Raw genomic sequence first — 14698 nt, forward strand, 5'->3', positions numbered from 1 at the left:
CCTGAAGCAAATGATAGAACTGATTAGCGGAAGTATTTTTAATTAGCTGAGCTGAATCCAAAAGAAAAGAAGGAATACAAGTCCAAGTCAACAGAGGAAGTTTATTGGACTTTCTATTTAAAACAGATGTTTTATCAGAACTCTGATTAATTTCTGAATGTGATAATAATAGGAATGAATGCTTAAATAGTTTATTAAAATGAGAACCTGAAAAGTAAACAATATCTAGGCACTCTTATTTCTTCCTAAAAGGTCTAGGATATTTTTTTAGGTGAATAAATCACTCTGCAGACAGTGTGTTAAAGCTGGAGTTTGGTAGTTAGTGGAGAGGAAAAGCAGCACAGCCCTAAGCCTGTGCATTGCCCTTTAGGCAGAGCCCACAGGAAGTAGGGAGCCATGAAACAAGGGAAACAGGTCATAGGCCAGCCAAACCAAGCAAAATCCCCGAGGAAATGTTTTCTGTAGTAATTTGGTGTGCAGTTTCCTGAGGATGAAGCAGCCCTCCTTTGCAGAGGGTAAGTCCTGCTATAAATTGAACTTCTACTATCTTAGTCTTTGGAGTGTGAACTTAGAGGCTATCTATTAAAGTGATCTTGTCTCATTTACCAGAATAGACTTTTAAAATTCAGAACTCAAGTGTCCCCTCGCAGAGAATTTGGCAGAGTATAAACATATGTCCTGCTTGGGAGGAAGACATTGACTTCCCAGGGAGTACATCTTTCCTATTCCACAGACAAAGAGCTCTCCTGGGAAGAATCAAACTCGCAATTTTTTGCAATGTTGCCACACTCTCACACTCAAGAGAGTCTCCTCCAAACTTCTCCCCAAATCCCATCTTGCATATACAACTTTAGATCTCAAGTCATTTGGCTGGCCAGTAGTTGGGATTACCACCCAAGGAGGATGAATAGTAAGATAAAGTATGATTAGGAAATGATAATGTTAAACTTCCTTTCCATGGACATTAGCTAATAGCTGGTGTGTTCATGTTATGAATTCATGTTATTGTGAAACATCTTTTCACAATAATATCATAGTTACAAATAATGTATTAATGTGTTACCTGAAGCTGCTTAAGGAGGATACATCAAGATAACACTTGAAAGAAACATATAAAGGAAAGTGTCTGTAAGCGCTCTTGGTAGACTGTTAATGTCAAAAATACATAAAAATCCAATGTCTTCATGTGTATATGCTGATTAAGATTTAGAGTTTTCTCTTTCTTACAATTAGAAAAGAAGGAAATGACGTTATTAACTGTTGGTACATCAGAAGGCCCTAAATTTAAGTACTTTGCTATTTTGAGTTTGCAGTAGAGGTAGAAATTAACTATGGCCTTTAGTCTCAACCTGTCTATTATATGCTCTACAAATTACTGTCAGAAACATGGTATCTGTAGAAAGAGAAAAGTTATGGGGCGCCTGGGTGGCTTAGTCGGTTAGGCGTCCGACTTTCGCTTAGGTCATGATCTCACGGTTCGTGGGTTTGAGCCCCGCAACGGGCTCTGTGCTGACAGCCAGCTCAGAGCCTGGAGCCTGTTTCAGATTCTGTGTCTCCCCCTCTCTCTGACCCTCCCCTGCTCACGCTGTCTCTCTCTCTCTGCTAGAAATAAATAAAAATATTTAAAAAAAAAAAAAGAAAGAGAAAAGTTATTATAGAATTATACCTGATTTTACTCAGGTTACTTTATAAGCCCCAATTGACCTATATTTGGGTCTTATTCTGAGATGAAATGAAGATAAAGCAGGAAATGGAATAAGATTTGCTCACTGACTTTGTAACTTCAGTAAAATTTATACCATTATTTTACTGTACTGAACCATAAAAAAAGCCAGGGAGAGACTTGGAAACTCTGTCCTTTTTCGAAAAAACATAAATGATGGCATAATCCCTAAAGCAATTTTTTTTGGCTGACAACCAAGGACTCTGTATGCACCAGATAGTTTTGCTGTGTAATGAGTCACTTCAGAATCTATTGGCTTAAAGCGACATTTCTTTTTAAAGTTTATTTATTTATTTTGAGAGAGAGAAAGAGAGTATGTGGGAGGGACAGAGAGAGAGAGAGAGAGGGAGAAAAGCAACATTATTTCATCTCTCACAATTTTCTGTATCGGCAGGGTGATTATTTTCTGAGTCAGTTTACAGGTTTGGGGGAAACCTAGATAATAAGCAGACGTAGGTTTAATAAATATGTTTAGTAAGTTTCAATTAATAGAGCTTCTATTATATAGATCTTTTCGCACTAGCTCTAGAAACAAGATGAACTATGTCTTCACGTGTATAAAACAAAGTAACTTGTGCTTGATTGTATTCCTTTAAATAAAGCTTATGTATATAAAAATGAAATATCCTCTTTTATTCTTAAAGTAGAATAAAATAAACTGTTATTTAGCATTGTCAAGTATTTCTGAGATAGTCATTTTATAATGCAGTCTGATTAATAGCATTAGTGTATATAGCATGCAAGATTGCTAGTTTGCTAATTTAAATGTAATAATAAAATGTCATGGCCCAACCAAGACATAGTTTCTTCTATATATGGATCCATTTGCCAGATGCATTTTCACCAATTACTGAAAATTCTGAATTCTGAAAATTCTAATCTGAAAAGCTATTATTATGATGAGGATCACAAAATATTAAGATTAAGGCAAGTCTAGGAATTTTGAGGTTTGCCCACTCAAGGTGAGAGAAGGTATTGTAGTAACCTTGCAGTATTTGCACTGCAAGGGACCTTAGAGAGGATCTTAATACTCTCATTTTGTGGTGACGAAACAAAGACATGTCCGTTCTGAATCACATCTAGGATAAGAACAATCTTGGATTTCACTGTTTTAAATTTAATTTCTCTATATTTTCCTAAGGGAGGAAAATGGGCCAGATACTTTAATTATATTAGGGAGACTTGAGATCTATGTCTTTTCACTCTGAAAACTACTACAGAAATTTTAAAAAAGAAAAAGTGTTGAGTGGGAAACAGAATCTTAGACCCTGACTTTTCACTGTATAATACTTTAATTAGTGTTTTTAGTTTTTGCCTGAAGATTTTGATATATTTTTGGCATTGAAAAAAATTAAAGCTAGAGCAATTTTCTAATGAGAAAAATGAGATGATTTTAAGGGTTTCTTGTATTGTGAAAAATCATATGTAGGTCTTAAAAACATTATAAAACCTTCATAGCTAAATATTATTAAGTATATAAAACTTATGGATTCATTTTACTTTGCTTTCCCACCTGTTTTATCCTAAATTCAAATCAAAAGGTTGAGGGAAGGAATGGGAATATCTCCACCTAGTGGTCAGTATGAAGTCACGTTAATAAAATCAAATTAAAGAAAACTTTGACAAAGTATCATCGAGTTTACATAATTAGCACAAATCTATATAATGTGCTTTAATTAATGTTTACTTAGATGTTAGCTACTTAAGTAAAAATAAAATGTAAATATTAATTATTAGAATTTAAAGTGAAAATAATAGGAGAACATGTCCATGTCATTGACTAACCCTGACATTACATTAGTACCTACACTTACCACACTGCCATATGTTGACAGGGATGTATTACATATTTCAGGTGAAGGAACCATTTGAAGCTCAATTATTTCTTTGCTCTGTTCTTTATAAGCTAAGCAATGGCAGGACTCTCTCATTTTGATCACTTATACAGTTCCATGCTTAGCACAGCGATGGGCACATAATAGTGCCTCAGTAAGCAGTCCTTGAATGAGAAAATAAAAACATGATACATTTTCACAAAAGCATATAGGTTACAATAAAAGAAAAATCAAATAAATACAAACATCACACAGCCATAACATGGCTGGTACTATTTCAATCTATTTTGTTTTACTCTTATAAGAATGAATTTAGATTTAAAAGCATATACATAACTTTGCAAAAAGCAGTCCAAGACAAATGTGAGTTATCTGTGTTTAGTGACTTCTTAGTAGATAATGAATATTTCTTTATCAAAACTCAAATCCACACACATAAAAAAAGTTAAAAATATGTTAATATGGCTCAGATTAGAAAGAATATGGGGGTGCCTAGAGGGCTCAGTTGGTGGAGCGTCCAACTTTAGCTCAGGTCATGATCTCGCAGTTTGTGAATTCGAGTCCTGTCCAGGGCTCTGTCCTTACAGATCAGTGCCTGGAGCCTGCTTCATATTCTGTGTCTCCTCCTCTCTCTATGCTCCTCCCCTGCCCACACTCTCTTTCTCTCAAAAACAAATAAACATTACAAGAAAAGGAGAAGAAGAAAAAGTCTGACTGGAGGAATATAGTTATTTCTGGAAAATAGTTTATCTTCCCAGCATGGAGCTTAAATGTAGTAATTAATATCTTTGTGTTCAGGCCTTTCCTGGGGTAAAATCAACCTAATATTATTAGAATATTAGACAGTTTCTAAAAGGGTTTAAGAATTTTGGAGGTAAAGCACATATATCAATATAAAGAAATTACCCAACGCCAGTAAAGAACCGCAGGAGAAGCTATTGGGCTCATGTATCTGTTTTTGTTTGTTTTGTTGTTTAACATCTACAGTCTTTTCATGAGATGATGTAGTACTGATCCTCACATAAACTACTGATTTTCCAGTTTAATTGAAAATACTGTTTTTCTTCTCTTTATAGAAAGCGTCGTCATTCACCAGTTACGTATGAACTCCAGATGAAATGGTAAACCAAGCACATACTGGGTGTGTGTACTTCCTCTGAATCCCTGTTGAATGAGTAGTATTTCTACAACCCTCCATCATCACTAAGGTCTTCCGTGCTACTGATCACTACTGGAAATATTTTTCTACTTCCAGTGATTTTTTTTTTTGAGGATATAATGTAAAAGCTGAAAATGGCATCGCTGATAATATGAAAATAGGTAGCAAGAGAAATTCACTCTTTGTGTCAAAATAAATTTCTCTTCCTTTTGCAAAGCTTTCAGGTCCATGGGCATATGTTATGTAATTTATTTTTATAATACACTTTGTAACGTGATTTTTTCCTAAAGTGTTTCCTTTTTCATAGTCTATGGCACATACATCTGTAGAATACACTGCCAGTTATTCAAAGTATTGGTACAGGTGCATTCAAAATGGGAACCTGTAATTATTTTCTTCTATCAATTTGTTATTTCTGAAGGAAAAGAAAGTACAACACTCTATATATTCAAAACATAAAATAGAAGCAGGAGCTTCTAAAAGAGGTTTTATTATTGGTGTACAATGCTGTGTCTGCTCATGGCTCAACAGTAATCAATAACGTTGATTTAAGCGTTTAATTTTAAATACTTAGAGCCAGTTTTAAAAGTTGCCTTTTCTAGTGTTCTGTGCCAAAACCCCTGGATGAGTTGAATTTCATACAGAACAAATTAATAAAAGGAAATATATAAGTTTAACCAGTAAGAGTTATGGGAACTGCTTCGACTGACAGTTCAATTATATTTCTGTTTTCATTATTTGCTTACATTTACAGGACTTATATTAAGGACTGTGATATCAGGATATTTCTCACAGTCTGCCCAAATAAAAGCCTGAAAAATAAAAACTGACCTAGGTAATACCTGCATCTTTTTAAAAAAAAAAATGGTAAGGTTTTCTTGATAGATAGGACTTGGATATATTTTCATAACTGCATATTGGTTGCAGAATATATTCTTTAAAGATAAAAGCTTAACATGCATTACTCAAATCTCAGTGTCAGAACTGCTGTCCAATTTTGGTTTATGGGAAAATGTGCATCTAAAGTCTACTTGAAACCCCAATAATAGGTTTTTAAAAAAGACTGCTAATGTGGATATGCTCTTAATAAGGTCTTTAAAAAGATAACTTTAAAGGTAAATGAAAAGTTGACATACCAGTTTCTGAATGCAGAAATCATATATCATGTAACTCTACTGAGATTAAAGAAAGAATGCTTCCCAGTGTCACATGGATAACTAAAAACCATGCAAGCAACACTGTTGGCTCATTTCTCTGGTTGACAGGTTGTATCCAGGTTATAAGCCCATAGAGGCGAGTCCACACTGAGTCCCTGGAATAGAAAAATTAATTTGATTTTCTCCCCTTAGGTACCTTTGGAAGGTTTTAAGGTATACTTTGTGGAATTAGCAATCATATTTGGTAGATATTATAAATTAAATTATATTTTATGTAAAATTAGTTTAATTTTTATAAGTAAAAGAAATGCTGGTAGCCTGTCCTACCTTGAATGATTGTGAAAGTATCACATATCCTTCAGAACTTTTGATTAATGATTAAGAAAACTAGAGTGTGTATGTGTGAAGATTTGAAACACTGTTGCTATGAGTTTTGTTTTCTGAAAATGTTTCTGAACTGTAACAGCATTTTCAATTAGAAAAGGGTTTTATCTTGTATTGTTATCTTTTTTGACACACAGTTAAGTTCCCTATTTGCCAATGGCTATATACATCTGATGGCAAAATATTCTGATATACCACAAATTAGCATTTGAAGCAAATAACTTTTTCTCAACTTGTGGGAATTTCATTAAGCTAACAGTGAAAAGGCTAGAGGATGAGACTTTACTTCTGGACTTTAATTTAAAATATTACAAGTAATGTACTTGGATCTGAAGTTTTAATTTCTCTTGTCTTTATAAAATTTGGTACCTGCGATGCAGAGTAATGATGGTGGTGCACAGTCACTTAGGTGGATGCTGAGACTTTTTCTGTTCATGCTGTGATTAAGTCCTCTGTGCAAACGTAAAAGGAATCTGAATGACAGATGAGTAAAACTAATAGAAATTAATATTTCATCCTTACCTAATGAATAAACAAATATGATCATAAATAGTCTCATCTCAATATCCACATCCAATTGAAAAAATTACCTCCATGTGTAATCCTGGAACCATCCTAGATTCACATAATTTCTGTATCTTTTCTTGTAAGTAAATCTCCAATCAGCAATATGAAAGATAATCAGTTTTGAATGGAATAATTGTATTTTCTGAAATGATTCCAGTTTAAAGTACAACAATTGAACCAACTCATTATTTTTACCCTTTTTGGTAAAAGTATTTTTTGAAGTATCTTCTGGAGAGATTTTTTGAGGTACTTTCTGCAGACAGTGGATACATGTTCCAGATGATAGATGACTAGAAAGTTCACAAAATGTGAAGAAATAATTGTCTTTTAGGACAACCATAAAAAAAAATCATGATGTGGAATACCTAGCTTAAGCATTAAAAAAGACACTAGTGCTATCAAAATAATTCGCAGGTTCTACAAACCAGTAGTAGAGGAAGAGTAAATGTTGGATCAGACAATATGACAGACAAAATTTTAACAGTATCAGACAATATTTTGTCAATATTCTGACAATATCAGACAATATTTTGTCCTTTCTCTTTCTGCTGTGGTTGGATTTTCCTGGAAATGAATAAAAAATGGCAAAAGTTGGGTATGTGCATGAATCTGATGAGGAACAATTCTAAAAATAACAAAAATGCAAAATGGAAGTTAAAAAAAACCCACAACTGGCACCTGAGGCATACAACTCCCTTTGGATCCCAGTGCCAAGCGCCTGCTAAAAATACTAATTAGAAGGCAAAGAGGGAAAACAATAAAAATTATTGTAATAAACTAAAAAAATTAGGACACTTTCCTAGAATAAACTTTGCTTAGTGACCACTAATATTTTATTGTCTTAAATTTTCAACATTTACTCCATAACTATACGATAACTGTGTTATATAGGAAAAATGCTGTAGATTAGTAAGTTCGAATAGAGATTTTTATAGGTGCCATCACAGAATACATTTATTTTTTGGTGGTGTTTTTTCATTTATATCATTTAGGTAATTTTGCCTTACCATTCACAGATGTTATTTTTACCAGCGCAGACTGTATGTAGATTTTGTTTAAAAAATATCAGATGTCAGCCTCTCCATTATAAGAGGCTTACATTGTGATCAGATATTCTTAGAAGTCTTGCAGTTTAATGGATTTACAAAAGCAAAAAAGTGCATTGAAAATTTTTGGTGTTACATTATATTTTAACGGCATTCTCAGTTTTGTTTCCTTTAAGTACGAGAAGTTTATTATTTTTTCCACTACAGCCAAGTGAATTTATGGGTATCTACTTGTCTTTTATATGAATGTAATATCTAGCTTTCAGTTCTTCACAGGTTATTGAAATTATTTAGCCAATTAAGATGCTCTCTTTGTGTTACTTCCAAAGTCAACCATGTTTATTCAAATCTCACTAGAGAGTGAGAAAAATAACAATTGTGATAAAGAAACATTGTGCAATATTCTTTTTTGAGTTGGAACATAATATTCATAAAATTAAAATCATTTAAAATGAATATTCAACCTTCACCTTCTTTTTATTTAAAATTGTTTGCTTTAAGATAGTTTTCACTTCTGCATTTCATGTTTTCTTAAAAATATGTTTTTCACTGTGAATAAGCAGAAGTGGTTCAGCAGATCTGCCAAAATGAGATACTTTTCCTCTTAGTTTCATCATAGTCTGATTCTTTAATAAGATGAAAACTGTAAGACACGAAGAGAATGACGGGTTATAGGGTTTCCCTCAGCCCATTTATCCTCACCAAATGCAATGTCAGTCAATATTCAGATATTACTCTACTGCTTTCTGCTGTCATTCTGAAGATAGACTGCTCAGTAGAGCAAATGCTCGTGAGATTTTCCCAGCAATCCACAGCCCATTTTCTAGAGAGGCAGTTGGGTAATGCTTGCAGCAAGGTGGGACAGGGGGACAGTAAGGCTATTCTCTGGCCCCTTTTATTTACCAGCTTTGTGCCAGAAATGGTGGTCCATAGCCAATCTCTACTTATCTTTGCCTTATTTGGGACAAAGGAATGGCTTTCTCCTGTTTATTGTTTAAAGATGTACCTATCAAAAAAGCAGGCAAGGTTGATGTCTAAACAAAGATGCTTTCTACAGGGAAGTTGCAGATGTTAGGGGTCTCGCCCATAAGGCAGCTCTGTGGCCCTTTTTCAGAGGAGTGAAGCCCTTTCATGCACATGGTTTAAGAGCACTGGCCAAAAGTCATTGGTTTTGTGATTTCCCAGGAGAAGAAGGGTCTTAAGCTTTCTACCATATTTGCTTAAATGAATTTGTTCCCCCTGAGCCCTGGGCTAGGGTCATTTTTGTTTTTTGTTTTGTTTTTAACTGTTTATTTTTGAGAGAAAGAAAGCACGAGTTGGGGAGGGCCAGAGGGAGGGAGACATAGGATCCAAATTGGGCTCCCTGGGAGCCCAATGCGGGGCTTGAACTCATGAACCATGAGTGAGGTAGTGACCTGAGCCCAAGTCATACACTCAACCCACTGAGTCATCTAAGTGCCCCTGAAGTCACTTTTAATGAGCACCAGACTATTCTTCTGTACAGAGAAAATGGAACAAGTTCCCTGGGCTCCAAGCATGTTTACAATAGGGCACATTGCATCATACTAGTTTTGTTTTGTTTTGTTTGGGTCTTTTTGCATGTCACTAAAATTTACTTTTGAAATTTATATTTAACAATATCTCAAGGAACCTATAAAAGATGTCAAGCTTTGAGACCTCCCTTCACCTGAGGCAACCCTCACTGACTGTGCAGCTTCAGGCATAGCAATCCGATCCACAGATAATGGTTGGGTCCCAGTTTCCTGGAGTTCCCAGATAACTTTTTTTTTTTTTTTTAAGATAATCAGTCCTCCTTTAGTTTCCCCTTGCATTATCTTCAGCATTTCTTTCAGAGATAAGCATCTCTAAGGAGAAAATATCTTTTTCCCTTTCTCTTGAGGAGTCCATTTTCCAATCTTATATTGCCTTATATCGACTGGCATTGGTGTATAAAGTTCTTTCTCCAGTTGGTCTATAAGCTTCTTAAAGACAGGACTTGCATATTCCTCATAGTGAATCTAAGGTACTAGATAAATGTTTGCAAAGGGCGATATAATTGCTTCTAGGGAGAGGCCTTTTCCCACTCTTCTTCCAGCTGCCCTATCTCCTTTCCCCCAATCTTCAAAGACCTTTTCCATGACCATCATCACATTCTCATTTTTGGTTTCTAGAATATTCTAGGGCACAATTCTTTCTCCTCTTTGACAGCAAGACATATGTTTAGGTGAAGTGGCAGGGCGTTTTGTAGGTCCTCCATTACGGACTCATCCTCCAAGTGTTAGTTCTCTAGGACTTCTCCTCCAAGTGTTAGTCCTCTAGGAGCAGTACTTTAGCCAAGGTATTCTGTGCCAGATATTCCTCACCAAATTATTCTGGCTGCTGATCTTTCCCTTGTAGAAACCTCTGTGCCCACGAAGGTGTTAGATGCAGAGTTTAGATCCAGAGTATTAAGCCAGAAAAGACTCTCCATCACTGATCTTAAGGGAAGTAAGGCTCTCTGCAAAGACAAAGGGCCTTGTCTTATCAGACTACATATGGCCTATGTCATTTTAACAAGAAAAGTGTGTTCAGTCATTTTCAATTCACAAAGAGGTCAAGCATTGGTTCCCACATGGCACATTGTTGCAAGTAGATAAGTGGGAGGAATGGACTATATAAACTACCAGAGTATTTCCCAAGTATGGAGGGTACCAGAGATCTTGGTTTCCAGGGAAGCAACCTAAGCCCCTGAGAAAAAGTACATGATCAGCTAGGGTATGGAGTCCTACAAATCATTAATAATGAGTGTAATAAAAGGTTCAACTTTCCCTATGTTTTTAAATTTTTGATCCTATTTTTTCCTGCACGGAGAGCCATAATGTCACTCAGACCTTAGGACCCACTTCCTCACAGTTTAGCTTTTGACATCACAAAGAGGATGAGGTGTGGCATCTCCTATAACCCCTTGTGCACACGTCTCATGTGGCACTGACCTCATCATATTTCAATTGTTTGTTGGCAAGATGTCTCTCCCACTAAAATGTGAGTTGAGAATAGGTCAGGTTAGTTCAACAAGATTTACTGAATACCTTTAAGACCTTGGCATTTTTCCAGGTGTTGTAAATACAGAGACAAATAAAAAGTCTCTGACCTTGAGGAGCTTATTATCTAAAAGGAAAGATAGACAAAAACATGTATTTTTCAGTACTACGGTTAAGTGCAAGAATAGAGGTATGTATAAGTTGCCTTGAACTCAGAGACAAACTCTCTTTGTCCTCAGGGACAAAGAAAGACTTCTCAAATTGGCTACTGTCTTGCATTTTGAAGGATGAGTAGGAATGAGCTAGCAAGGCTGTTTCAGCAGAAGTGGGGTCTGAAGGGGGGGGGTCCAATAGGTTGGACAGGTTAGGAACTGAAGACGGTGAGTACAGATTCTTCTTCTCAGATGATTCAGTGAAAATAAATATGTTGTAGAATAATCTGTTGAACCCCTACCTCATCTCTCACCATGCACTGGTCAGAGGGAGGTCCTAGGAGGTCTTGGCTATTTGTTATAATAAATATTTAGTTCCATTGACAAAAAAATTGTTTCACTTCTCGGGCTCAATAGAAGTTGACTTTTGCATTTAAGTTCATTTTGTGAAAGTCATCCTTCAAAAATATGTTAGAGCTATTTTAAAGAAATAATGAATAACTTCATAGGACATAGTGACCCAAATATTTCAAAAAACTAAGAATATTGAAATGTGTTACTTCCTCCCCTCCCCGACTTCCCATAATTTAAAACTTGGAAAAACATAAAAAATGTAGGTATGTCTAAATATAGTCCAAATATGATTTATAAGAGGTTTTTATTTATTTTTGAGAGAGACAGAGTATGAGTGGCGGAGGGGCAGAGATAGAGGGAGACACAGAATCCAAAGCAGGCTTCAGGTTGACTGAACCACCCAGGTGTCCCAAGAGGTTAAACATTTCCCCTGTATCTCTCTGTTCTCATGGAGTAATAAGTTTCTTCCTTCCTTTGCCTGTCCCCTTTAAAAACTAATTTCACTATTATACATATAACAATTGTCAGTTGGCCATCAAGTGAGAGATGGTAATGTCATATTTGAAGGGAAGACCTTATCTATAATTGATGGCACCTATTGGAAAAATATATCCCATGGGATGTAATCAACTGAGAAAGCCTATACAGTGAAAGTCATAAAGTCTGAAATCTTACTAGAATTATATTTTTTCATTTAAAGAAATTGTGGAATTATTAGAAATGAAACCTTATTTCTTTCTCCAAACAAAGTTCTTAGGTTGTCTACTCTTTCTTCTAATGAGACTAACCATAAAAATACCTTGTTTGACTCGTGTTTCTGATTAATAAGATTATTATTCATGAAATTGCAAAAGCTTTCATCACAGCACCAATGACCTCAGGCTAATCAGATGATCTCTCGGTGTGAAAAGAAAAGAATTTTCTTAAATGCCTAACTGAAAAAGTTTAATAAATACACAACATAAAAAGCAGGAAGAAGTCAACTTTAAAAGCAGTAATTTTTCAAAGTCAGTTGGAATCAATTTCTGATGCAATAAAATGTAACAAATTAAATTTATTATATAAATTCTATATCATCTTTTTCCTAAAAATCTTATCAGATAATTAAAAATGAATATTCAGTCCCACCAAAGTTCTCTAAAGTAAGATGCCATGATTAACTGAATAGAACAATTTTTTCCTTCAAAAATAAACAAGCAAAAATACTACCCAGTCACTGAAAACAATTCAAACCACTTCCAGTCTCTAAAAACTTTCTCTTAAATTCATACTGGTAAAAACTATGGCACATTTCTTAGGTCTCTTTTTAACTTCCCTGAACATTGTTACACTACACATGTGAATGAAATGGCTTGAATGTGGCTAGAAGCTAGAGAGCTAAGGCAGACCCAGACACTCAAAAGAGTCTAACAATTAAANCGACCAGAAAAGTTTCCTCTTCTTAATTCTTCAAGTTACTCAATAGCTATTCAAAATTTTTTACCCTAATATTTCTGGTTAACTAGTTCAGTAACCTGAACACAATTGAGCTAAAAAATAAAAAAAATATATTATAAAACTACCCTGCCAAAGGCTATTTATATACATCTTTTCAGATCATGGGGTTTGATCTTCTTTATCGTTTTGGATTTATGTTTATATCTGGACTCATGCACTCATTGCATACTTATTGCATTGGTAGTTGGCATTAATCAAAATCACTTAGCCACATAAATTCTTTTACTAGGAATCAGCAAATGAACAATCATTTGAACAATACAAATGTTATGTAAATGTATCATCAATGCTCATACATATACACACACAGAGTCATGCCTACAACGACAGTAAAAAAAAAAAATGCATATACTGGTAATCCATTTTGAGAACAACCACTCTCTTTTGTTACCCTAGAAATGCTGAATAACATTTAAGAATTTCTACTTCATCAGATTAAAAACAAAAACAACCCCCCAGAAAACTACCCGGTAAGGACTATTATAAAACAACATGTAACCAAGGAAATCAAAAAATTTTGAGTCCCCTGAGGTAATGATGTGGATGTAAAAAAAAAAAAAAAATAGCTCAGTAAAGCAGCATATTGTGATGGGACAGTACAGAGAAGAAAAGGAACTGTAAGGGCAGAAACCTCTTTGACTTTGGCCAGAGCAAGTTCTTATTAGACATGGAAACACAAGCAAAAATGAACTATTGGGACTTGATCATGATAAAAGGCTTCTAAACAGTGAAGGAAACAATCAACAAAACTAAAAGGCAGACTGTGGAATGGGAGAAGATATCTGCAAATGACATATCTGATAAAGAGTTAGTATCCAAAATCCCTAAAGAACTTATCAAACTCAACACCCAAAAAACAAACAACCCAGTTAAGAAATAGACAGAAAACATGTGTAGACACTTCTCAAAGAAGACATCCAGATGGCTAACAGACACATGAAAAGATGCTCAACATCACTCATCATCAGGGAAATACAAATCAAAACCACAATGAGATACCATCTCACACTAATGGCTAAAATTAACAGCACCAGAAACAATAGGCTGTGGTAGGGCCCGCTCCCTAAGGAAAGAAAAAAAAAGAACATCTCAAGGTAACCTTGCTATTCGGGTATGTGACAACATCCCTCATGACCCTGTAACATAAGACCACTTAATCAGACTGCATGTTATCATATATGGGAGTCAAAGAAGTAAAAAATATATAGAAAAGCATGCCACACGGTGTTCAGGGCTCAGTTCATTGGGAAGAACCCAACTGAGCTGGGTTGGAATAAAGTTGCTTCCTGGAAAGAAAAGCCTCAGTGTCATGACTCTCTGTGCAAGAATCCTACTACAAGGTGTTGGTGAGAATGTGGAGAAAGGCGGACCCTCTTGCACTGTTGGTAGGAATGCAAACTGATACAGCCACTCTGGAGAACAGTCTGGAGGTTCTTCAAAAAGCTAAAAATAAAACTACCCTACACTCCAGCGACTGCTCTATTAGGTATTTACACAAAGGATACAAAAATTTACATTCAAAGGGGGTACATGCACCCCAATGTTTATAGCAGCATTATCAACAATAGCCAAATGATGAAGAGAGCCTAAATGTCCACTGACTGATGAGTGGATAAAGATGATGCTGGTATGTATGTATATATAGTAGAATATTACTCATCCATCCAAAAAAATGTAATCTTGCTGTTTGCCATGATGTGGTTGGAGCTAGAATGTATTATGCTGAGTGAAGTAAGTCAATCAGAGAAAGACAAATACCATATGACTTCACTCATATGTAGAATTTAACAAAACAAATGAACAT

The 14698-nt window shown here is 35.2% G+C and overlaps 1 protein-coding gene and 1 long non-coding RNA gene across 2 annotated transcripts in view; one reads left to right on the forward strand and one right to left on the reverse strand.

Annotated features, from left to right (window-relative positions):
- FILIP1 (filamin A interacting protein 1) overlaps window positions 1-4782 on the forward strand; it is a 179420-nt gene extending 174638 nt beyond the window's left edge. Inside the window, exon 7 of the mRNA XM_077770239.1 lies at window positions 4635-4782. Within this exon, the coding sequence (XP_077626365.1) occupies window positions 4635-4675 (41 nt within the window). The 3' untranslated portion in view covers window positions 4676-4782. The remainder of the gene's footprint in view (window positions 1-4634) is intronic.
- Window positions 2026-6838, reverse strand: LOC144236615 (uncharacterized). The gene is made up of 4 exons (XR_013336631.1): window positions 6628-6838; window positions 5854-6029; window positions 3538-3722; window positions 2026-2158 (listed from the first exon to the last, which is right to left on the reverse strand). It is a non-coding gene; the product is annotated as an uncharacterized LOC144236615 (long non-coding RNA).
- Window positions 6839-14698: the final 7860 nt, after the last annotated feature.

The sequence above is a fragment of the Crocuta crocuta genome, unplaced genomic scaffold (genome assembly GCF_008692635.1).
Source record: "Crocuta crocuta isolate KB4526 unplaced genomic scaffold, BGI_CrCroc_1.0 scaffold270, whole genome shotgun sequence".
Lineage (NCBI taxonomy): Eukaryota > Metazoa > Chordata > Mammalia > Carnivora > Hyaenidae > Crocuta > Crocuta crocuta.